The following is a 25,016-nucleotide window of genomic DNA, read 5'->3' on the forward strand; positions in this document are numbered from 1 at the left end:
GTAGCGGACGTCACTCTTTCTAACACATTGGAAACCTAAGATACCTTCAAAAACTAACCCAACTTTTTGTCTGGTATTCCCATGGAGAAGCGGGACCACAGTAGGGTTTATCTATTGAGATTGGCTGCCTACTGTAATGTTTAAGACATTGAGTCTGATTTTCATCCCATTTATTTCACTGGTCAACATCTAATACCTCATTTCCCCTGTGGAGGTGCTGTAGGTAAACTAAACAGTTATTCCTAGCAGAGGCACATTATGCGATAAACCTAATTCTTTCGGACCCTTCTAAAGCTGGTAGGGGAGAGCAATGAAATTAGCTGGACCCTGACCCAACGGCAATATTTCCAAGAGGAATAACAGAGGTAACAGGCATTTATTGAATCTCACAAAACTGAAAGGTCCTCTGTAAATCTACGGAGCGGCTAATTCCTGAAACAATTCTTCAACCAAAGAAGGTTGAACACGGGTTGAACACCTATAAAATTCTTTACCTACTAAAATTAAGAGTAAAAGCAAAAAGCTAAAAAAAAAAAAAAGAAGCAATATTACGTTGTAGTAAAATGTCTAAATATAGTATGCAAATGTGCTCCGCGGCGTTTTTATGGCGCGGTCCATTATATGACGCGGTAATATACAGTACGGTTGGCTCCTTCAATACATTTGGAGCAGAGTATAACAATAAAAGTTACGGTATATTACCTCTGTTAACATATTTCTGGGGTTTTGTTTGAACTCTATGGTGTTTTTATACTGACTAAACCTAAATTATCTGAGAATTTCCTATAAAAAAAAACAAAACATGAATTGTCACCTTCAATTATGATGCCTGACTTTTGTGAACCATTGCAAGGGGCTGAAGCTTGAATAATGCATGCGACATGCGTGCTGCTGCACAGTCTGCAGCTTCTCCTCTGCATCATTGCAACAATTCATAGAGATCGATAAAATGATAAATGTGTGATCTTCCCCCATCATGGGGCATGTAGTAACCAATGTTAGTGACTGCAGACAGCGACTCTATCATCACAATGGTGGTTATTATGCTATTATGTAAAATGTATAATGTGGGCTAGGTCGGGGGATTTCAGAGAATGTGTCTGCTAGAGGGTTCCTCTTCTGTGGGTTTAAGTTTTATCCAAACTCTGTTCAGCTTTTTACTTTTTTGACGGGTGTCAATTAGTATTGCTCCTATAAGTGTTGTCAGGAGGCCATGCAAGCATCCAAAACAGCAGATATACCTACCGGGTGCTGTTCCAGATTTTATATTTGGGCCCAAACTCTTCAAACTGGAACTTCGACAAGTATTTTGTTGATCCCTACACACATACTACCTGTGACTCTAGTCACTTCTCACGGCCAAGCCGTGAGGTAGAGGGGTCAAGGAGTTCAAGGTCAGAGGCCAGGAGTGTACGTCATAAACAGAAGGATGAGACAAAAGCGTAGTCAGGTAACGTTCCGAAGTCAGAATACCGGGAGGATAACGGGTCAGAGCTGAAGCGGTTAAACAGGTGGATGGTCAGAATGAAGTCCAAGGTCAGGCAACAGATTAAGCATACAGAACTCAAGGCACAGGAGAAGAAACCTCACAGGCTGAATGTACGTCTGTCAGAGTTCTGGGAGACACAGCTTAATTAAGTAGCATGGCAATTACCTGGAATAATGAACAGTTGGAGACAGCTGACGCCTCACAGTCTCAGACTGGATAGTCGAGCTGTCAATCAGCACACTGACAGCTCTGCACACCCCTGTACCAGATTGGATGGCCAAGCTGTCAGTACCGGGGCCACCAAGACACACTGAGGAGTGGAACCGTGACACTACCCATGCACATTAAATTAAAGCTATGCTTACCGATGCCCAGGCATGCTCAATACAGCTGAGTGTGCATGTGTTGTCCATAGGAAGGAGGAATTAAGCTGCTGCCAATTATCTCTCCCGAGAAAAAAAAAGGATTGGACATGTTGAAATATCATTTCCTAAACCTTTTCTCACAAATATATATCATCAGAGAAGAGTCAGGAGACAAGTCCAGACAAAATTGGTGAATTTTGCTCACATTAATTTAAAATGTATGGCCTGTTTAAAGGGGTTGTTCACTATTGAGAGGTGAAAAAAAAATCAAATTAAAAATTAATAAAAATTAAAAAAAAAACAATGCTTACCTCCCATGTTCGGTATTGCTACTCCGTACTCAGTGCTGTGTCTGCACCAATCTGCTGGCTTCAACATCCACTGGGGGCTGCATGTGAGCACTGCAGACAATCAGAGCTTAATTCCCCCTGCTCAGCTTGGATGAGATGCTGCCGTGCTCACGTGATGTCTCCACTGAATCTTGATGCCAAGAGACTGATAGGGGATGTAGTACTGAGCATGGAATAGTGGTGCTGGTCCGGAAGATGAATATTGATTTTTTTTCTAGTTATTTCACCTCTATGGGCCTAGTAATAAGCGATTGTCCAGTAGTGGCCAACACTTTTAGAAGTGACTTTCGTTCTTCAGACCATCAAAAATTGACCCGAGAGGCAAGCGATTGACTTGACAATCTTCAGTTCGACCTTTGTGGCCCTGTTCTAGCACCAGGACCTCCCATGGAAAGCTCCACTTCTTTGCCAGGACATTCTGACCCTAAACACATACTTAATAACAAAGTCCTGAACCCAGTACCACTTAAGAATGCCCCAACCAAGCGGGACCTCACTTGAACCAGCCCTTAATTTTCTGGAGATTGGCTTTGAAAATGTGGGATTGTTGACAACTATATAAGCATAGTAGACCGTGCCACTTCTGTATCTTCTGCAATATCCACCGATTCCAGAAAATCAAGACGTTTCACACTGAATGTAGCTGCCCTCATGGACTGAAGCGAAACAGTCTTCTTGAATTTCTTGCAACCTGTAGAGATATTTCCAAGGAAGCATATTCATTCTCTGTTGACCTTTTTTCTGCAAAAAGATCTTATCTTCCTCAGAAATCCTACCTGAGAAAGAGATGTGCACTTGATACGGCAATTTACCTGCCATTGCCGCTATTGAGCCGTATGTTTGTCTTGGGTTTAGCTGTTTGCATTGTGCTTTACTGGGGTGTCCTCCCATTGTACACACTTTTTTTTTTTTTAAGATTTTTTGGGCAGAGGCCAAATACTTCTTCAGTCTCCTATTGTCTCATAGATGGAGCTCAAAGATGTTAATCTGGAGTTTCTAACTAATACGGATCTCATACCATATACGAATGTACAATGGTGGACTTGCCGTGAAGGTGGTATGGATGGCTTGGACCCCATATAGTCCCTTCTCCATCGTGATGATCCATAGTTTGGATCTTGGCTTTCTCCTCTTGCAAGAGGCATAGCTTGAAGCTCCAAACGTCGTAATGCCAAGGAGAAGCAAGGCTTTCGGCCACCGTAGGAACTTCTGCTCCCCTATGCCTCTAACAAAAGCAGAATTGTTAGCCTTGTACACTAAGGCCACCATGGAGATGACGGTTCCAGAAGGTGTGAAATCAAGAAAGGCAGCTTTTAGGAGAGCTTGTCCTAGACTGACACGTCTTTCACTTATAATGACCTAATACTCATTGTTTATGAACACGCGGAGCTATAGAATGAGGTTCATAAAGGATAAGTGACTCCAGGGTAGGAGAGATGTGTATCTATGGGTCATATCAGGATACAATCAATGCGCCCTTACAATGCACGGCTGCTAAGACGTCTTCCATCACCTTGGAACTGGGCCAAGTCTCAACTAGAGTTTCTTAACATTTTTTATCGTCTACTCAACTTTGATAAAGGAAAAACTAGTTCCGCATAGTGTACAGCAAAAAAAGAAAAGTATAAATTGTATAGAAGTATTTGTGCTAATAAAATTCTAGTGCTGGGTGGCTGTGGACATCTGTTCCACCGTGAGATCATCAGCACCCACCACCAGGAGGCGTGCAAAACGGGGCAATGGGCCGTTACATAGATTTGGTGTGGGGAGAATGACCCAAAATAGGGCTTTAAGAAGATCTGCTGCCAAGTCAAAAGAGGTAATTTTTGCTCTTTTTTATTCTATTGATATTGTTTATTGTTATTTTTTTATTTATTTATTGGATGATGATAAATAAAACCATTAAAAAACAGAAAAAAATGCTGTTTTTTGTACAAGAAAAAGCAAACAAAAACTTGCATGAACCTCAAAATGGTACCAATAAAAACGGTTTGATTTTAGGTTATTTCTTTGCTTATAAACAACTCTTTGTTGTTTTTCTTTTTTTTGCGTCCTAGCCGCATCTTTTAGGGTAAAATGTAACCAAATACCGGTTGACGTGAGGGACTATAGACTTGAACAAGAGATAAGCTTACATGGAGGTGCCCCTGCTTATTACATCTGATATGATGGGCGGTATGTTATGTCTGCGGTAGGTTTACTTTGTATGACTTTTTATTAGTTTTGCATTACCCATAATCTCATTAATATTTCCAGGAATGTCTCCCGACTGTTTAGTATTGGCTTATGGTCAATGACCACAAGTCCTCTGCTCTCAGCAGAAAGGTTATTGCTGGGTGCCAAGCAGCTGGAATACAATGTAAACGGAAAATAAGAAATGGCCGTCACATCATGTAAGCGCAGAGGTTACAGAAAGACTTCATTACAACAGGGGTCCAGTTATGGCTCCTACCTACCTTCTACACCTTGCGCGGATACAACAGTATTCGTGCCCTTTGCATCCAATGGCTCATCATAATGCATAATGCCACCTGCTTTGGAGGTGGTAGTGGCCCCCTGACCTCTTGGGCACCAGGTTGCACCAATGGTATATCCGCCCCTACATCTGTGCAGACCTCCTAGATTTCCGGAAAAGTTGGCACATTTTTGGCAAATCGCAAAAGTTTCACCAAGCTTCAAAAATAATGGTTGTGGAAGAAGGATGTCCTGTATTAGGGGGCACTGGTATGCAAAAAGGTTAGTACTCCGCACTAAAGAAACTTCAGTACTACCAAGCCCAAAAGTTGGCAATTATGCTTTATGGAGCGCCCCCAGACGCAGGGCCGCGGGGTACTCGGTACCGGGCCTCTCTGTCTCGGTCCTGGGGTTGTCACGGTGGCTAGACCCGGTCCATGACCCTGCTAAGGGGCGTCCAATGAAAGATGTGATGGTGGTGCGTGGTGCAAGTCGCGATGAATAACGAGGACACAGGGTTGCAGTCTCTTTACCTCTTTACTGAAGGCTTCGGGATCCACAATCCGGAGCACTGCTAACAGAGCTGGCTGAGACTGGCCGGTCCGAAGTCACATCCAGAGTTTCCTTTGCAGGTGGAAATCAGTGCCTACCTTCTAGCGCCTGTGTGTTGTAGTACCTCCCTGCTGAGCACCACGGGATAGTCCTCACAACTGTTGTGTCTGTATCTGATGTTCTCTCTCACAACTATTGTATCTGTTCTGATGTTCTTCTCCGTCCCCCAGATGATATGGCTAGGACGCACCCTTATGACGGGTAGGCCTGGAGTTCTTCCGGGACCCTAGCGTCGCCCCTCTCCCACAATTGCCTCCTATGTCTGCTTAGGTGTTTTAGGTGAGACAGCCAACCTATAATCAACTGTCCTGCCGCTGTTTGAAGTACTGCTTGGAGCCCAATACTTCCTCGGCGTTCCGGCCACGCGCCTCAGTAGGATGTTGCCACTATATTAAGGCACGACTCCTACTGGTTTATGTCCTTTTTGCTGCGATCTCGTTTCTCACTTCTCCACAATAAACTTTGCTTCGTTTCCTTTCTTAAGATGCCGCCGCATTCAAGTGCAGGCGCGGCTCTGTAACAATCTGTCCTGTTCGCTAGGTCACTGTCAGGATCCCACCCCTGACAGAGACCCCCCGAATCTTCCCCCGCAACACCCTCTGCCACAGGATGTTGCCTGGATCCAACCCAGTCAGCTTCTGACTACCTTCCTATCCAGCCCCCAGTTTTACCCAAGTGTGAGGAGTGGCCTAATGCATAGAACCCTTTTCTCCCCCTGGTGGCTGAAGTGTGAAATGTAGTGTGTGACTGTGATACCTGGTCAGGTGAACTCCTTTTGTGCAATCAGACGTAACATCTCTCCCCTGAGTGGCAGAGTGACATTACTGCAACGACCAGATCTCTGGGGCGCTGCACTCCCCCCCGGTTAAATCCAGTACTCCCGGACTGGGAAGAAGAACAACAATACATGTCAGCAAAAGACATACAAAATTTTGAAATGCAATAAACAAGTAAATATAACAGTGCTTCCCTTTATGGGAGGAGAGGACTCTTGAACGTTACAAACAGAAACATGTTTAAATATTTTAAATAACATACTATAAATAACTTCTATTACCCAGCCGGGTATTCTATCTATCAAGTGCAAAATTCTGAACAATAATTTAACTTTTCCTTTAAGGGCGTATAGGCTGAACCCACTAAAGGCTTACTATAAAACTCTAAAATATAAATTAACTTTTTCTTTATTTCTCTTTTCTAAGTGCAACATTTTTCTTTTTACTCTCTGATTTCTCATATGCAGGACCGCCTGTTTGCCCAGGCCTACTGCCTCTTTTCTTAGTACAGGATCAATTAACCATCTCTCTATGGCTCTCAGGAGGACTCACTAACCAACCCCCACGGGTTCACTTTATTGAAATTCGGCTTTCAACTCTTTCCCATCCTCAATCTCTAGTAACATCATTAAACATTCTCTATAACTATCTAGCTAACTACATATTACTTCTATGTAAAACATTATTACCATTCAACGTTCTTAAGGCAACATTATACTCAAGTGCAACAAGTTAACATTCCCTTTAAGAGGGAACCAAGTCTCTTCGAGGTAGTGCAGACTCTCTATCTGCAAGTCTGTTTAAGGCAAGGGCTTCTGTGCTGTATTCAGGAACAGTCTCTTCAAAAAGCTCTCCTTTTTGTAAAACCAGTAAAGGGCACCTTTAAGAAGGTGTGAACTATTTACAATACAGTTTGTGAACCATTCACCATCCATGATTCGGCAGTCTTTGTAAACAATGATGAACAAAAGCAAAAATAAAACTAAAGTAAAAACAAAAATAATAGGATCCCGGGTAAACGAAGGGATCCCTTTAAGAAATAACCCTAGTCGGGTTGTTGCAGCAAAACAGGACAAACAAACGAACAGTTCCAGAAAACTATTTACATACTCGTGGTTCCGAGGTTTATCCTTACAGGAGGTCACACTGCATCAGCTGGTGGCAAACACTCCCTGACCGGTAAGGCTGCGGTCCTCTGTTCTCGGCTGATGCGGGATCGGTATCATTGGTTGGTCTCCCAGGAGCGGTCAGGTCACCCGGTGTCTGGATTCAAATGTCAGCTGTGGTTGCAAGTTCAGTAGCGGCGATAATACACACCGTGGCGACAGTAGTAGCGTTTGTCAAATCAGGGTTAGCCTTGGTCAGGCAGTAGGTGGCGCCACCGCCGGTTCGCATCGTTGGATATCCCGAGCACACCACCCTTGCGCACTCCGATAGCGAGTGTAGGTCACCTGGTCCCCTTTACATAGTTGATTGTCACATCTGTTGCGGAACGGGGTCTTCACATTGTAGCTGGTAAAGAAGACTTCAGTCGGCAGTCCCGATTCCTCTATAGAGCCCCAACCCCACTTCGGGTGAAAGGCTAGTACAGTCCCCTGCCTTACCGAGTTACTCTTATTGTGTTCAGTCTTTGTACTTTTGGTGGGTCATTTGGTTCTGTCTCTTTTTGGTTTTGCCATTGTAGAATTAAGCATTCCTTATATTGTTCCCAGGTGAGCGCAGCAATGCTGAGGCCCTCCAGCCTGGCCCCGTCCGGCCCAATCCGTGGAGTGTCCCATTGGAAGATCACCCCCTCTGGGCTCACATCTAGCGGTTTCCCCATAGTTGTTGGTAACGGAGGCACCAGCTTCTCCATAGTGCCTGGGGTTATCACTACCAGCTCAGCGGTGAGGACTCGGTCATTGTCGGGCTGGGGAGTGGTCACGGGAGCAGGATCGGTCGGGGGAGCAGGGGCGCTTTCCATACCTGCGTCTGATGTGGTTCCACCGATGCCGATCTGTTCTGTTGTCGAGGACACTGGAATCGGCTGCAGCCCGGACTGCGGTTCCTCCAATGCGACCCTCTCGCCCGGCTCCGACTTCTGTGGCTTCACAGCGGCTGGCTCCGCGTTCGGGATAGGCTGGCTCGGCTCCGCCACCTGTAGCTCCGAGAGGTCCGGATCCTCCAGCTGCGGCGGGTTCGGGTCCATCTCCGGTTGGCGAGGACAGGCCGGGATCACTTCGACGTCGCTCTGGGACTCGCTGGTCGCCATCCCTGCCCCGGGATCTTCGGCGGCACATGCATGTTGCTCCTCCATTTTCTGAGGCCGTAGCTTCTTCTTCCTCTCGTTCCCGCTGTTGCAAATCAGGGGGCGGTTCTCCTCTGCTTCTGGGCAGGTCGTCGTCTCACAGCAGTAATCGGAGGGGGCGGTCGCTGCTTCTGGCGCCATTTTGATAGTCCCCTCCCATGGCACACCCTTCTTCTTCTGCGCTTCCCGTGGCGCTGCAATGGCGGCAGTTTTGGCGTGAACTTTTGGCGGCCAGTGGCAATCCACAGTCTTTGCAATAAATCACAGTTCAAGCACAATCCAACAGTTCCAAGGCACACATGACCTGATCCTTCAGGCTTAAGTAGATCCTGTTCGTGACGCCAAGATGGAGCGCCCCCAGACGCAGGGCCGCGGGGTACTCGGTACCGGGACTCTCAGTCTCAGTCCTGGGGTTGTCACGGTGGCTAGACCCGGTCCGTGACCCTGCTAAGGGGTGTCCAATGAAAGGTGTGATGGTGGTGCGTGGTGCAAGTCGCGATGAATAACGAGGACACAGGGTTGCAGTCTCTTTACCTCTTTACTGAAGGCTTCGGGATCCGCAATCCAGAGTACTTCTAACAGGGCTGGCTGAGACCGGCCGGTCCGAAGGCACATCCAGAGTTCCCTTTGCAGGTGGAAATCAGTGCCTACCTTCTAGCGCCTGTGTGTTGTAGTACCTCCCTGCTGAGCACCACGGGATAGTCCTCACAACTGTTGTGTCTGTTTCTGATGTTCTCTCTCACAACTCGTATCTGTTCTGATGTTCTTTCTCCGTCCCCCAGATGATATGGCTAGGACGCACCCGTATGACGGGTAGGCCTGGAGTTCTTCCGGGACCCTAGCGTCGCCCCTCTCCCACAATTGCCTCCTATGTCTGCTTAGGTGCTTTAGGTGAGACAGCCAACCTATAATCAACTGTCCTGCCGCTGTTTGAAGTACTGCTTGGAGCCCAATACTTCCTCGGCGTTCCGGCCACGCGCCTCAGTAGGATGTTGCCACTATATTAAGGCACGACTCCTACTGGTTTATGTCCTTTTTGCTGCGATCTCGTTTCTCACTTCTCCACAATAAACTTCGCTTCGTTTCCTTTCTTAAGATGCCGCCGCATTCAAGTGCAGGCGCGGCTCTGTAACAATCTGTCCTGTTCGCTAGGTCACTGTCAGGATCCCACCCCTGACAGAGACCCCCCGAATCTTCCCCCGCAACAACCTCTGCCACAGGATGTTGCCTGGATCCAACCCAGTCAGCTTCTGACTACCTTCCTATCCAGCCCCCAGTTTTACCCAAGTGTGAGGAGTGGCCTAATGCATAGAACCCTTTTCTCCCCCTGGTGGCTGAAGTGTGAAATGTAGTGTGTGACTGTGATACCTGGTCAGGTGAACTCCTTTTGTGCAATCAGACGTAACATCTCTCCCCTGAGTGGCAGAGTGACATTACTGCAACGACCAGATCTCTGGGGCGCTGCACTCCCCCCCGGTTAAATCCAGTACTCCCGGACTGGGAAGAAGAACAACAATACATGTCAGCAAAAGACATACAAAATTTTGAAATGCAATAAACAAGTAAATATAACAGTGCTTCCCTTTATGGGAGGTGAGGACTCTTGAACGTTACAAACAGAAACATGTTTAAATATTTTAAATAACATACTATAAATAACTTCTATTACCCAGCCGGGTATTCTATCTATCAAGTGCAAAATTCTGAACAATAATTTAACTTTTCCTTTAAGGGCGTATAGGCTGAACCCACTAAAGGCTTACTATAAAACTCTAAAATATAAATTAACTTTTTCTTTATTTCTCTTTTCTAAGTGCAACATTTTTCTTTTTACTCTCTGATTTCTCATATGCAGGACCGCCTGTTTGCCCAGGCCTACTGCCTCTTTTCTTAGTACAGGATCAATTAACCATCTCTCTATGGCTCTCAGGAGGACTCACTAACCAACCCCCACGGGTTCACTTTATTGAAATTCGGCTTTCAACTCTTTCCCATCCTCAATCTCTAGTAACATCATTAAACATTCTCTATAACTATCTAGCTAACTACATATTACTTCTATGTAAAACATTATTACCATTCAACGTTCTTAAGGCAACATTATACTCAAGTGCAACAAATTAACATTCCCTTTAAGAGGGAACCAAGTCTCTTCGAGGTAGTGCAGACTCTCTATCTGCAAGTCTGTTTAAGGCAAGGGCTTCTGTGCTGTATTCAGGAACAGTCTCTTCAAAAAGCTCTCCTTTTTGTAAAACCAGTAAAGGGCACCTTTAAGAAGGTGTGAACTATTTACAATACAGTTTGTGAACCATTCACCATCCATGATTCGGCAGTCTTTGTAAACAATGATGAACAAAAGCAAAAATAAAACAAAAGTAAAAACAAAAATAATAGGATCCCGGGTAAACGAAGGGATCCCTTTAAGAAATAACCCTAGTCGGGTTGTTGCAGCAAAACAGGACAAACAAACAAACAGTTCCAGAAAACTATTTACATACTCGTGGTTCCGAGGTTTATCCTTACAGGAGGTCACACTGCATCAGCTGGTGGCAAACACTCCCTGACCGGTAAGGCTGCGGTCCTCTGTTCTCGGCTGATGCGGGATCGGTATCATTGGTTGGTCTCCCAGGCGCGGTCAGGTCACCCGGTGTCTGGATTCAAATGTCAGCTGTGGTTGCAAGTTCAGTAGCGGCGATAATACACACCGTGGCGACAGTAGTAGCGTTTGTCAAATCAGGGTTAGCCTTGGTCAGGCAGTAGGTGGCGCCACCGCCGGTTCGCATCGTTGGATATCCCGAGCACACCACCCTTGCGCACTCCGATAGCGAGTGTAGGTCACCTGGTCCCCTTTACATAGTTGATTGTCACATCTGTTGCGGAACGGGGTCTTCACATTGTAGCTGGTAAAGAAGACTTCAGTCGGCAGTCCCGATTCCTCTATAGAGCCCCAACCCCACTTCGGGTGAAAGGCTAGTACAGTCCCCTGCCTTACCGAGTTACTCTTATTGTGTTCAGTCTTTGGTCTTTGTACTTTTGGTGGGTCATTTGGTTCTGTCTCTTTTTGGTTTTGCCATTGTAGAATTAAGCATTCCTTATATTGTTCCCAGGTGAGCGCAGCAATGCTGAGGCCCTCCTGCCTGGCCCCGTCTGGCCCAATCCGTGGAGTGTCCCATTGGAAGATCACCCCCTCTGGGCTCACATCTAGCGGTTTCCCCATAGTTGTTGGTAACGGAGGCACCTGCTTCTCCATAGTGCCTGGGGTTATCACTACCAGCTCAGCGGTGAGGACTCGGTCATTGTCGGGCTGGGGAGTCGGGGGAGCAGGGGCGCTTTCCATACCTGCGTCTGATGTGGTTCCACCGATGCCGATCTGTTCTGTTGTCGAGGACACTGGAATCGGCTGCAGCCCGGACTGCGGTTCCTCCAATGCGACCCTCTCGCCCGGCTCCGACTTCTGTGGCTTCACAGCGGCTGGCTCCGCGTTCGGGTTAGGCTGGCTCGGCTCCGCCACCTGTAGCTCCGAGAGGTCCGGATCCTCCAGCTGCTGCGGGTTTGGGTCCATCTCCGGTTGGCGAGGACAGGCCGGGATCACTTCGACGTCGCTCTGGGACTCGCTGGTCGCCATCCCTGCCCCGGGATCTTCGGCGGCACATGCATGTTGCTCCTCCATTTTCTGAGGCCGTAGCTTCTTCTTCCTCTCGTTCCCGCTGTTGCAAATCAGGGGGCGGTTCTCCTCTGCTTCTGGGCAGGTCGTCGTCTCACAGCAGTAATCGGAGGGGGCGGTCGCTGCTTCTGGCGCCATTTTGATAGTCCCCTCCCATGGCACGCCCTTCTTCTTCTGCGCTTCCCGTGGCGCTGCAATGGCGGCGGTTTTGGCGTGAACTTTTGGCGGCCAGTGGCAATCCACAGTCTTTGCAATAAATCACAGTTCAAGCACAATCCAACAGTTCCAAGGCACACATGACCTGATCCTTCAGGCTTAAGTAGATCCTGTTCGTGACGCCAAGATGGAGCGCCCCCAGACGCAGGGCCGCAGGGTACTCGGTACCGGGACTCTCAGTCTCAGTCCTGGGGTTGTCACGGTGGCTAGACCCGGTCCGTGACCCTGCTAAGGGGTGTCCAATGAAAGGTGTGATGGTGGTGCGTGGTGCAAGTCGCGATGAATAACGAGGACACAGGGTTGCAGTCTCTTTACCTCTTTACTGAAGGCTTCGGGATCCGCAATCCAGAGTACTTCTAACAGGGCTGGCTGAGACCGGCCGGTCCGAAGGCACATCCAGAGTTCCCTTTGCAGGTGGAAATCAGTGCCTACCTTCTAGCGCCTGTGTGTTGTAGTACCTCCCTGCTGAGCACCACGGGATAGTCCTCACAACTGTTGTGTCTGTTTCTGATGTTCTTTCTCACAACTCGTATCTGTTCTGATGTTCTTTCTCCGTCCCCCAGATGATATGGCTAGGACGCACCCGTATGACGGGTAGGCCTGGAGTTCTTCCGGGACCCTAGCGTCGCCCCTCTCCCACAATTGCCTCCTATGTCTGCTTAGGTGTTTTAGGTGAGACAGCCAACCTATAATCAACTGTCCTGCCGCTGTTTGAAGTACTGCTTGGAGCACAATACTTCCTCGGCGTTCTGGCCGCCGGCTACGCGCCTCAGTAGGATGTTGCCACGATCTTAAGGCACGACTCCTACTGGTTTATCTCCTTTTTGCTGCGATCTCGTTTCTCACTTCTCCACAATAAACTTCGCTTCGTTTCCTTTCTTAAGATGCTGCCGCATTCAAGTGCAGGCGCGGCTCCGTAACAATCTGTCCTGTTCGCTAGGTCACTGTCAGGATCCCACCCCTGAGGCCCCCTGAGGAAGCGACGAAATTTGCACGCGAAACGCGCGTTGGGGTTTGCGACCCAGGACCTATACAGGACTCCCGCACACACATGGGTAATCTAATTAATTACGTTTGTTTCTTACATTATTATTGACTGCTTCATGACGTGTGGTGATTTTTTGAATAACGCTCTTAGAAGCATACTATTTGGTTTAGTCACCGCTTGCCATTGACAGCAGGTCCCATGTGTGTGATGGCATTTACCGATGCGTACATGACTGGGAAGTAGTGTTCATTGTATTTACCTGTGTCCTGTTTTTTCCTGGATCGCTGTTTTGATGTACTTAGGATACAGTTGCTAGTTGTCTTAATTAACTATTTATTACTTCATGGTACATTTTTATGTATGTGATTTTTTGAAATAAATATAACTTTTTGTGAACCCATATTGGCCAGCTTTGACTCTCGGTTCTCCTTAATATTATTATCTGTATTAAGAGTCGCCATAGTTATGTGATATTTACAACTGACGCTTCATTGTGCCTCAGTAGGATGTTGCCGATCTTGGGGCACGACTCCTACTGGTTTATCTCCTTTTTGCTGTGATCTCGTTTCTCACTTCTCCACAATAAACCTCGCTTCGTGTCCTTTCTTAGGATGCCACCGCAACGGGTGCAGGCGCGGCTCCGTAACGTTCTGTCCTTTTCGCTAGGCCACTGTCAGGATCCCACCCCTGACAGAGACCCCCCTGGATCTTCCCCCGCAACACCCTCTGCCACAGGATGTTGCCTGGATCAAACCCAGTCAGCTTCTGTCTAACTTCCTATCCAACCCCCAGTTTTACCAGATTGTGAGGAGTGGCCTAATACATAGAACCCTTTGCTCCCCCTGGTGGCCAGAGTGTGAAGTGTAATGTGTGACTGTGATACCTGGTCAGGTGAACTCCTTTAGTGCCATCAGACGTAACATCACCCTCCTTAGTCGCGGAGCGTCAGTACTGCAACGACCAGGACTCTGGGGCGCTGCACTTTATTCATGTATTATAATGGCAGCCAACAGGTAGGGTAAAGTGGTCTAACAAAAACAAGTCCTTATGATATAAATACTACTACCCCTATTATTCTAGGAGAGGAATAGGCTGAAAAATTCTGCATCATTCAAAGCCAAATTAAATGGGTGGTCTGATCGAGCACCAGAAGGGGGACCCAATTTTGTTAATTTTTATGGTGCTTCCTCTAGCGTGTGGGCTCTAATGCAAAATCTCCTATGGGGCCCCCAACTAACAGGTTTTTAATAGTGATAGTTTTTTCCTATGGGGAAAGGCACCAGGGTCCGGGTGTGATTGCAACCCCTGCACTTATTATAGTTACGACCCTGCTATTTAACCCATTCAGCCTCCCCTTTTTCTATCACGTCCAATGCATAGATAGAGAAGGAGGCTGTGTCAGGTTTTGAAAATGAGTAGTCAGCAGAGCTCCATTCACACATAGCTCCCTGGAGGTGTCAAACCTTGGATAGCTGAAGATCAGTGCACCTGCGATAATAGAAGCATGTTAATAAATTATACGTTTTATTATTTTATGCTATTTTCAGTATATATTTTTTTAGAATTGGACAACCCCTTTTAAAATGTTTGTTTCGTCATGACAGGCGGAGATGTCGTCCATGTTGCAGCAAGGCTATTAAAAGTTCAGAGGACTCGAAGGGGTTAATAATGGTAGACGTTACTGGGAAATGATCTGCGGTGCGTGGTGCTGTTTAGGCAGATGCCATTCTTTGTACTGTGTGTTTATTCTGCTGCAAATCAAAGCTCCTATAAGATAGTATCAGAGCTACAGAACAGGTGCCTGGGCCCGAGCGGGCTGCCAACGTAAACTGTACGGCTGGATAATGCTGCATGAGAGCCATTCACAAGATAACAGTCACGTTGCCAATAGCAAATTAACGCCTGCCTCACGGTGGGGTTCATCATGTCAACGCCCGGCCACCCGCTGGCAAACTTCACAATAAGTGCGTGCAACCGAAATACCTAGATACACCTGCAGGTCACCCATAGCGTGCATCCAGCATTGCTTCATCATTACATATGAGCAACCAAGTAATCCCTACTTAATGTGCAGATGTAGCAGAGCTGAGCACATAAGGTTGCATTGAGCTGTGCCAAATACAAAACTTAGTCATATGTGCTAAATAGTTCACACATACTGCCATACTGTGCCCATGTGCATAAACCGGAGAGAACTCTGAGAATACCATGCATTAAAGACAGCACTTTGCTGACATAGACCCAAACAATGTCCACGTTATGGCAAGTTTCTCCAGTTTTTGCTCTTATTTTATTCTTGCTGTTCCCATGAATATTCCACTTTTTTTTTTAATCCGTCCTTTTTATTTAGTACTATTTTTATGGTTTTTACCAAGGGGTAAGGGATTCACAGGATCCTCTGGGGCGTGTCTTTAGCATTAGGGTCGTGTAAGTAACGCCCCTGGCTAAACACCATGGAAAGTAGCACCAATTAAAAATTATAATATCTCCAGAACATACAGTACAGACCAAAAGTTTGGACACACCATCTCATTTAAAGATTTTTCTGTATTTTCATGACTATGAGAATTGTACATTCACACTGAAAGCACCAAAACTATGAATTAACACGTGGAATTATATACTTAACAAAAAAGTGTGAAACAACTGAAATTATGTCTTATATTCTAGGTTCTTCAAAGTAGCCACCTTTTGCTTTGATGACTGCTTTGCACACTCTTGGCATTCTCTTGATGAGCTTCAAGAGGTAGTCACCGGAAATGGTTTTAACTTCACAGGTGTGCCCTGTCAGGTTTAATAAGTGGGATTTCTTGCCTTATAAATGGGGTTGGGACCATCAGTTGTGTTGTGCAGAAGTCTGGCGGATACACAGCTGATAGTCCTATTGAATAGACAGTTAGAATTTGTATTATGGCAAGAAAAAAGCAGCTTAGTAAAGAAAAATGAGTGGCCATCATTACTTTAAAAAATGAAGGTCAGTCAGTCTGAAAAATTGGGAAAACTTTGAATGTGTCCCCAAGTGCAGTGGTAAAAACCATCAAGCGCTACAAAGAAACTGGCCCACATGAGGACCTCCCCAGGAAAGGAGGACCTCCCCAGGAAAGGAAGACCAAGAGTCACCTCTGCTTCTGAGGATAAGTTTATCCGAGTCACCAGCCTCAGAAATCGCAGGTTAACAGCAGCTCAGATTAGAGGCCAGGTCAATGCCACACAGAGTTCTAGCAGCAGACACATCTCTACAACAACTGTTAAGAGGAGACATTGTGCAGCAGGCCTTCATGGTAAAATAGCTGCTAGGAAACCACTGCTAAAGACAGGCAACAAGCAGAAGAGACTTGTTTGGGCTAAAGAACACGGAATGGACATTAGACCAGTGGAAATCTGTGCTTTCGTCTGTTGAGTCCAAATTTGAGATCTTTGGTTCCAACCACCGTGTCTTTGTGCGACGCAGAAAAGGTGAACGGATGGACTCTACATGCCTAGTTCCCACCGTGAAGCATGGAGGAGGAGGTGTGATGGTGTGGGGGTGCTTTGCTGGTGACACTGTTGGGGATTTATTCAAAATTGAAGGCATACTGAACCAGCATGGCTACCATAGCATCTTACAGCGGCATGCTATTCCATCCGGTTTGCATTTAGTTGGACCATCATTTATTTTTCAACAGGACAATGACCCCAAACACTCCTCCAGGCTGTGTAAGGGCTATTTGACCAAGAAGGAGAGTGATGGGGGGCTACGCCAGATGACCTGACCTCCACAGTCACCAGACCTGAACCCAATCGAGATGGTTTGGGGTGAGCTGGACGGCAGAGTGAAGGCAAAAGGGCCAAGAAGTGCTAAGCATCTCTGGGAACTCCTTCAAGATTGTTGGAAGATCATTCTCAGTGACTACCTCTTGAAGCTCATCAAGAGAATGCCAAGAGTGTGCAAAGCAGTCATCAAAGCAAAAGGTGGCTACTTTGAAGAACCTAGAATATAAGACATAATTTCAGTTGTTTCACACTTTTTGGTTAAGTATATAATTCCACATGTGTTAATTCATAGTTTTGATGCCTTCAGTGTGAATGTACAATTCTCATAGTCATGAAAATACAGAAAAATCTCTAAATGAGAAGGTGTGTCCAAACTTTTGGTCTGTACTGTATGTCAGATTAAAAAAAAAATGAAAGAAACTGAATACTCAGGAGAGCAGTGAGAATAAAATAAGAGAAAAAAATGGACACTGTAAACCTGGTAATATGTCCTGTTTAAATAAATGGCTTTAATAATCCTATTTCTTTGCCTGGCATGAAGCTGAAAAGGACATTAAATATGTAGTGATCAGATTCAGTCACAATTACATCCTGCGGATGACTGTAGATGTTCTCTTTCCATTTGTTCTCCATCGGGCCCAGACCATCATGACTGAATCTTCCATTTATGACTCTATGCAGTATTTGCTGTCCAGATAATCACTTTTCCATCATCCTGCCAACTTCTCAATGCAAACTTCATCCCAGCACCCTAAAAATGTCGTCCTCCTGCTGCCCCTAATGTGCCTGCTGTGCTGCCAATTGCCCCTGAAAGTCATTATTGGCAGGCAAATAATTATGCTAAGCACCTACATATTGTGGTCATTAATAAAAAGAAGGCAAAACAAAGACCCAATGGCTGGATACTATCAAGATAACGGTGGAGAAGACCCTGGTGGACCTACCCCACAATCCCATATTGACTTCCACAAGCAATAGTGCCTCCAAAATCGTACCAAAGTGAAGTGTACCCAACCCACATAGTGCAAGTGACGCTCATCGTCGCTAATAATGCCCCTAATTGGTATATGTTTTGGATACACCACCCTATCGGGACCCCCACCGATCCTGAGAATCACGAGTGGCACAATGTGGGTATTATAAAGAGCACACGGTTGGCATGGGCCTGGTTATAGATTTTGCATTAGGGCCCAGAAGTTTTACTTTTACATATATCTGTTTTTTATATTATTTTCAGCTTGTTATTATTGTGTCTTTTGTGTATTTCAATCCTTCTCTTAAGCTCATAAACTCCGGGTATTCAATATCCATCATCCTCATCATCATAAACAGGTTCCCTATGACAACAAACCCGCCATTGTTTGGGTTCAGGTGGATAAACGATCTTTATTATTGTCTTGGATTGGTTGTTAGCAGAGAAACAAGAGGCTTATTGATGTGACAGACTGGAGTGTGTTGTGTTATGGGGTCATTACTAGGCCCCATGTCAAACATTGTGTGACTGGGGGCTGGCATCTATTGTATGAAGCTCATGAAACGCGTTGCTTGGCAGCTTGGACTGAAATATGTGACTCTTTAGCGTCGTGCACTGAGGTAGACTCAGGATAGGATTGTATGAATGCTCATGGGGTCAGTTTACAAGCATTAATGTGCAATAAGGAAGTTTCCAGGGCAACAGGACTATGAAGACTATTGGGGCCTAACTTAAAAACTGCCTAAAGCAAAACCTGTCTGTTGCCTATAGCAACCAATCACAGTGCATCCTTCATTTCATATTCTGCTCTTAAAAAATGAAAGTCACCCTGTGATTGGTTGCTACAGGACAAAAAGGACAAGTTTTCTTTCAGCCATTTTAAAGGAATCTGCCCCAATATTGCTGCCATTCCTAGGAATGAATGGAGAGAACTGGCGCACCCCTTCATTCCTGACAGGGGCCCAGTCTCAAGATAATGTGGGGCCTAGAGAATATTTCTGGCTGTCGTGTCGATATACTATATATGTCCCGGGGTGCGACAGCCGCCATAACACCTTCATTTTCATGTTTTCATTTTTTTCCCTCACCTTCATCCAAGAGCCATAACTTTTTTTTTACTTTTACCCCAATATAGCCATATGAGTTGTAGTTTTGAATGACACCCGTCATGTCACCATATAATGTACTGAAAAATGGGAATAAAATTTCTTTGGTAAAAAAACAAAACAAAAACAAAAGAAACCCATAAAAACAAATCCTCTATGTCTTGTATTTATTGCATTCTTTATGCAATACAAATAACCTGGCAGCATGATTCTCCAGGTCAGTGCGATTACGGTGATACTGAATATGTAAAGTTTTTTTTTCATTATTAATTTAGCAGCTTAAAAGAGTTTGAAACTTTGCAAAACAAATGTGTTTGTGTCACCATTTTCCCGAACCATAAAATGGTTTTATTTTTTGATTGCTGGAGCTGCATGAGGGCGTTTTTTTGCATGCAAAACTGTGACACCTGGAACGTTTTATACCTTTTTGCTGCGTTTTTTGTGGGGTAGAGGCAAGGTTACAAAAAAAAATTATCATGTTGGATTCAGATTTTTGAGATTGAGATTTTAGCTTATAACTTTTGCACTAAAAATTGTGACTTTTTGAAATTTTGCTTTTCTTAAAGACAAGTGGGATTTAGTGGGGGCAACCATGATCTGACTGATTTATTATAATTTATGCCTGTAACTGATGGCAGACACCTCTGATAGATCACAGCTGTCATAGTTTTTAGTTTTTGGCACATAAACAACCCCAAGATGGGCCAAACTTCTTAAGGCCGGGGTCACACATGCGTGTTTTACGGACGTAAGAGCGCAGAAACTACGTCCGTAAAACTCGCATTACATACGGCACAATTATTCTCAATGGGGCTGCTCCTATTAGCCGTATATTACGGTTCAGTATTATACGGCTTTCTACGGCCGTACAAAATCGCAGCATGCTGCGTTTGTCAGCGTATTGCGCAAAAAATCGCCAATGAAAGTCTATGGGGGCGAGAAAAATACGTATTCCACACGGACCAGCAGTGTGACTTGCGAGAAATACGCACCGGTGTTAGTGAAAAGTCGGTAATTCAATTGCCGGCTTTTCATTTCTCCTTCACAAACCCGACAGGATATGAGACATGGTTTACATACAGTAAACCATCTCATATCCCCTTTTTTTTGCATATTCCACACTACTAATGTTTATGTGCAAAATTTCAGCGCTGTAGCTGCTAAAATAAAGGGTTAAATGGCGGAAAAAATTGTCGTGGGCTCCCGCGCAATTTTCTCCGCCAGAATGGTAAAGCCAGTGACTGAGGGCAGATATTAATAGCCAGGACAGGGTCCATGGTTATTGGCCCCCCCGTGGCTAAAAACATCTGCCCCCAGCCACCCCAGAAAAGGCACATCTGGAAGATGCACCTATTCTGGCACTTGGCCACTCTCTTCCCACTCCCTGTAGCGGTGGGATATGGGGTAATGAAGGGTTAATGCCACCTTGCTATTGTAAGGTGACATTAAGCCAGATTAATAATGGAGAGGCGTCAATTATGACACCTATCCATTATTAATCCAATTGTTTGAAAGGGTTAAAAAACACACACACACATGATTTAAAAGTATTTTAATGAAATAAACACAGCGGTTGTTGTAATAATTTATTGTTCTCTCAATCCATTTCCAGGCCCTCGCTTGGCAAAATAATAAACGCACAAGATACATACCTTCTGGTGAACCGTCTCGTCCCACGAAGTAATCCATCTGAAGGGGTTAACTAATATTACAGGCAGGAGCCCTGCTGATGCAGCGGTGTGCTCCTGCTTGTAATTCCCCGGCGAATGAATGAAATGTAGGTCATTGACCTACATTTCCTTCAGTCGCGGTGATGCGCCCCCTGGTGGATGTCCTCATATGACCTGGAGCGTGGGAAAAAGTTCCCAGGCTGCAGTTCATGAGAACATCCACCAGAGGGCGCATCACCGCGACTCAATGTAAGTACAGATCCAGCTTTCCTTTCAGCACCCGGGGGATTACAGGCACGAGCGAGTGGTTTATCGCAGCTCGTGCCTGTAATATTAGTTAACCCCTTCAGATGGATTACATCGTGGGACGTGACGTTTCAGCTGAGGGTATGTATCTTGTGCGTTTATTATTTTGCCAGGCGAGGGCCTGGAAATGGATTGAGAGAACAATAAATTATTAAAACAACCGCTGTGTTTATTTCATTAAAATACTTTTAAATCATGTGTGTGTGTTTTTTAACCCTTACAAACAATTGGATTAATAATGGATAGGTGACATAATTGACGCCTCTCCATTATTAATCTGGCTTAATGTCACCTTACAATAGCAAGGTGGCATTAACCCTTCATTACCCCATAGCCCACCGCTACAGGGAGTGGGAAGAGAGTGGCCAAGTGCCAGAATAGGCGCATCTTCCAGATGTGCCTTTTCTGGGGTGGCTGGGGGCAGATGTTTTTAGCCACGGGGGGGGCCAATAACTATGGACCCTCTCCTGGCTATTAATATCTGCCCTCGGTCACTGTCTTTACCATTCTGGCGGAGAAAATTGCGCGGGAGCCCACGCCAATTTTTTCCGCCATTTAACCCTTTATTTCAGCAGCTACAGCGCTGAAGTTTTGCACATACACACTGCTAACATTAGTAGTGTGGAATATGCAAAAAAAAGGGGATATGAGATGGTTTACTGTATGAAAACCATGTCTCATATCCTGTCGGGTTTGTGCAGGAGAAATGAAAAGCCGGCAATTGAATTACCGGCTTTTCACAGATATCGCGCTGAATGAAATCTAAATACAGAATATATATATATATATATGTATCTCAATGACATATATATATATATATATATATATACTGTATATATGTTTTCCCGAACATTTGAGCACATAAATCCATTAGATGTCGGTTTTGCAAGCCTGCGCGAAAATCTCGCAGTACGGATGCCATACGGATTACATACAGAGGATGCCATGCGCAAAATACGCTGAAACACCCTGACTACGGATCAATATTTTGGGAACATTTCTCCGTATTACGGCCGTAGTACGGACGTATAATACGTGGCGTATTGTCTTACGCCAAGTGTGACCCCAGCCTAAGAAGCCTATGATACAGAATTTCACCACCAATGTGAATTCCCAATGAAAATATCAGGCAGCTGCACAAACATGCCCACTATTTGACCATGGTGGGCTCTAAACTGTGGCAACACTACAACTCCCAGCATGCCCTGCAGCAGGCGTCTGCCAGTAATGAGCGCTACGTGTCACATTTTTCTATTGATTCCCCAGGCTAGCAGTTACCATACAGGAATGTTATTGGTTATTTTCTACCCCATAAGTCAGAATTGTCGCTTATCTACAAGCTGTAAACTGATCCCGGGGCACGTGACTTACTGTAATTGTGGTTTCTGTTCGTGAACCATGAACTCTGCTAGTGAAAGTGAAAGGGTTTTACCCATTTATTATAGTCTATAATTAGAAAGTATGAGATAAAAAATATCTATACATGTATTTTTCTTTTTCTGAAACAGCGCCACTCTTGGTACATAGGTTGTGTCTGGTATTGCAGTGGTGACTCAAGCATAAAAAAGTATTCAAGGATGTACATTTAGGTGATTTTTAGAATGCATTTCCATAATTATCTAATATTTCTTCTACTTTATTTGTAGATCATGATTTTACAAGGAAGCAATATCATGAATATTAATCCAAGTGCCAACTCACACTCCCTTCAGCCATCCTGGACTGCTCCCTACCCCACATGTGATGGTAAGAAAGGAACTAAGACTCCCCCAGTCTTAGCTTGTGGCTTTTTTTTTTTGTCTTGTTTGTTTTTTTTTATAGTTTTTTTTTATTGCTGTTTTTGATTTGTACCAAATTCTTGTCATTTGTGTCTTTTTTCTAATTATGTTTTCTGTGATCACCTATTTCTTCTTATGTTCGCCATTGTGGGCATTATTTCTGGTTTTAGGCTGATTCATCAATTGCATCTTTTTAATAATACTCCAAATTTTGGTGCGAATCTGCTTCTTTTTCTTCCTGAATTGACCATTTATTCTCAAAATTCTTAACTCACAGTTAAAATCTGTCCTCAAAGTATTTTTCCACTACTGAAATAAGAAATGGCAGTTTGTGCTCATGAAGTTCTATAGAGAACGGTAACTTTTCTTTCAGGAGAACTTGAAGAGAAATGTCTGTTTCGGCCTCTAAGGCTACTTTCACACTAGCGTTAACTGCAATACGTCGCAAATGCGTCGTTTTGCCGAAAAAACGCATCCTGCAAAAGTGCTTGCAGGATACGTTTTTTCTGCATTGACTAACATTAGCGACGCATTTGCGACGCATTGACACACGTCGCAACCGTCGTACGACGGTTGCGCCGTGCTGTGGTGGACCGTCGGGAGCAAAAAACGTTACATGTAACGTTTTTTGCTCCCGACGGTCCGCTTTTTCCGACCGCGCATGCGCGGCTGGAACTCCGCCCCCACCTCCCCGCACTTCCCCGCACCTCACAATGGGGCAGCGGATGCGCTGAAAAAATGCATCCGCTGCCCCCGTTGTGCGGCGGAGACAACGCTAGCGTCGGGAACGTCGGCCCGACGCACTGCGACGGACCGAGCCCGACGCTAGTGTGAAAGTAGCCTAACTCCTCCCACCATAGAATTTTCAAAGCACCAACTGTCGTCTCCATACTCAGTAATGGGGAAATGAATTCAGAATTAATAATCAGTCTAGGAGGAGAAATAAGCAGATTTCTATGTAAGATATATTACAAAGTTGCTTATTTTTGCAGTCAGGCGGCCATATAAATCGGAAGAAGATCGGAAAGCAGTGCAGGGACTGGCCGGCGGCTCTCCTGACTAAGAGAAACAGCTGCATAGAAATACATGAAGTTGTCAGGAGAGCCGCCGGCAAGTCCATGCACTGAGTTCCGATCTCATTCCGATTCATATGGCCGCCTGACTGCGCCCTTTTAAAGATCTATCGATCAAACCCAAAACTTGATGTCGTAAGATACAATCGAGCCATTAAATAAATCCTACTTTCCTGGAGAAATGAGGAATCAATTAAAATTAATGCTAGAGAAAAGTAATATATGGTCACGCTCGCTCAGTCCTCCAGAGCAGCAGGTAATATAGAGGGTCCCCAGTGGGGGACCTATGAAGTCTATATGACCTAATAGGGACATGCCCTTTAAGTGTTAACAATTCACACTTATTACCAGGTAATTCTATTCTAATTAGCAGTGGAGAAAATTCTGATGAGGAAAAACAGACAATGTCTATCCGGCAGGAAGCAATTAATAAACTTTTACACCTTTCACAAACAAAGTGAAATGTTTCTCATTTTTACAGTGCCAGCTGCTTCTATAAAATTTCCAACCTTTGCCAAGAGTGCGTGTACTTGTGCGGTGCATTGACATGTCCTGTGTCTGGTCTTTCTGCAGGATTCTTCTCGGGTCAGTGGCACGACATGCACCCTCAGTACTGGACTAAATTTCAGGTCTGGGAGTGGCTGCAACAGTTCGTGGAGACCAACCAGTTGGACGCCAGTTGCATCCCTTTCCAGGAGTTTGACATCACCGGGGAACGTCTGTGCAGTATGACGCTGCAGGACTTCACACAAGCTACAGGTGCTGTCGGACACATCTTGTACAGCAATGTGCAAAATCTCAAGTGGCACGGTGAGACCCTATACCAGTGATGGGCAACCTTTTGAGCTCGGTGTGTCAAAATTCGCCAAAAAACCGAGCATAACTTGGGTGGTGTGTCACCTTGATAAAAAACCATAATTTTGCGACATGTATAGTTTAAATAACAAATATGTATAATTAGAATTAACTTACCTGCTTAGTGACTTCTTTGTTCATCTGTCAGTTGGTTTCTTTTGTTGGTCTTGCTATTATTTAACTTGTGTGGGGTGCCGTGAACTAAGATAAGTGAGGGGGAGGGGGAATTCTTCCAGTGATGGCGAACCTGTGGCACTCCAGCTGTTGCAAAACTACAATTCCCATCATGTCTTCACAGCCA

The 25,016-nt window shown here is 45.2% G+C and overlaps 1 protein-coding gene across 3 annotated transcripts in view; it reads left to right on the forward strand.

Moving 5' to 3' along the window:
• EHF (ETS homologous factor) overlaps positions 1-25,016 on the forward strand; it is a 77,782-nt gene that overhangs the window by 34,551 nt on the left and 18,215 nt on the right. Inside the window, exons 1-3 of one of the 3 annotated variants that reach the window (XM_077287005.1) lie at positions 4,262-4,395; positions 22,656-22,755; positions 24,434-24,670. In XM_077287005.1, coding sequence (XP_077143120.1) covers positions 4,387-4,395; positions 22,656-22,755; positions 24,434-24,670 — 346 coding nt within the window. In that variant the 5' untranslated portion in view covers positions 4,262-4,386. Of the gene's footprint in view, positions 1-4,261; positions 4,396-22,655; positions 22,756-24,433; positions 24,671-25,016 lie in introns of those variants that run through there. The other 2 variants (XM_077287007.1, XM_077287006.1) reach the window with 2 other exon arrangements.

This window comes from Ranitomeya variabilis, chromosome 2 (assembly GCF_051348905.1).
Source record: "Ranitomeya variabilis isolate aRanVar5 chromosome 2, aRanVar5.hap1, whole genome shotgun sequence".
NCBI classification, from domain to species: domain Eukaryota; kingdom Metazoa; phylum Chordata; class Amphibia; order Anura; family Dendrobatidae; genus Ranitomeya; species Ranitomeya variabilis.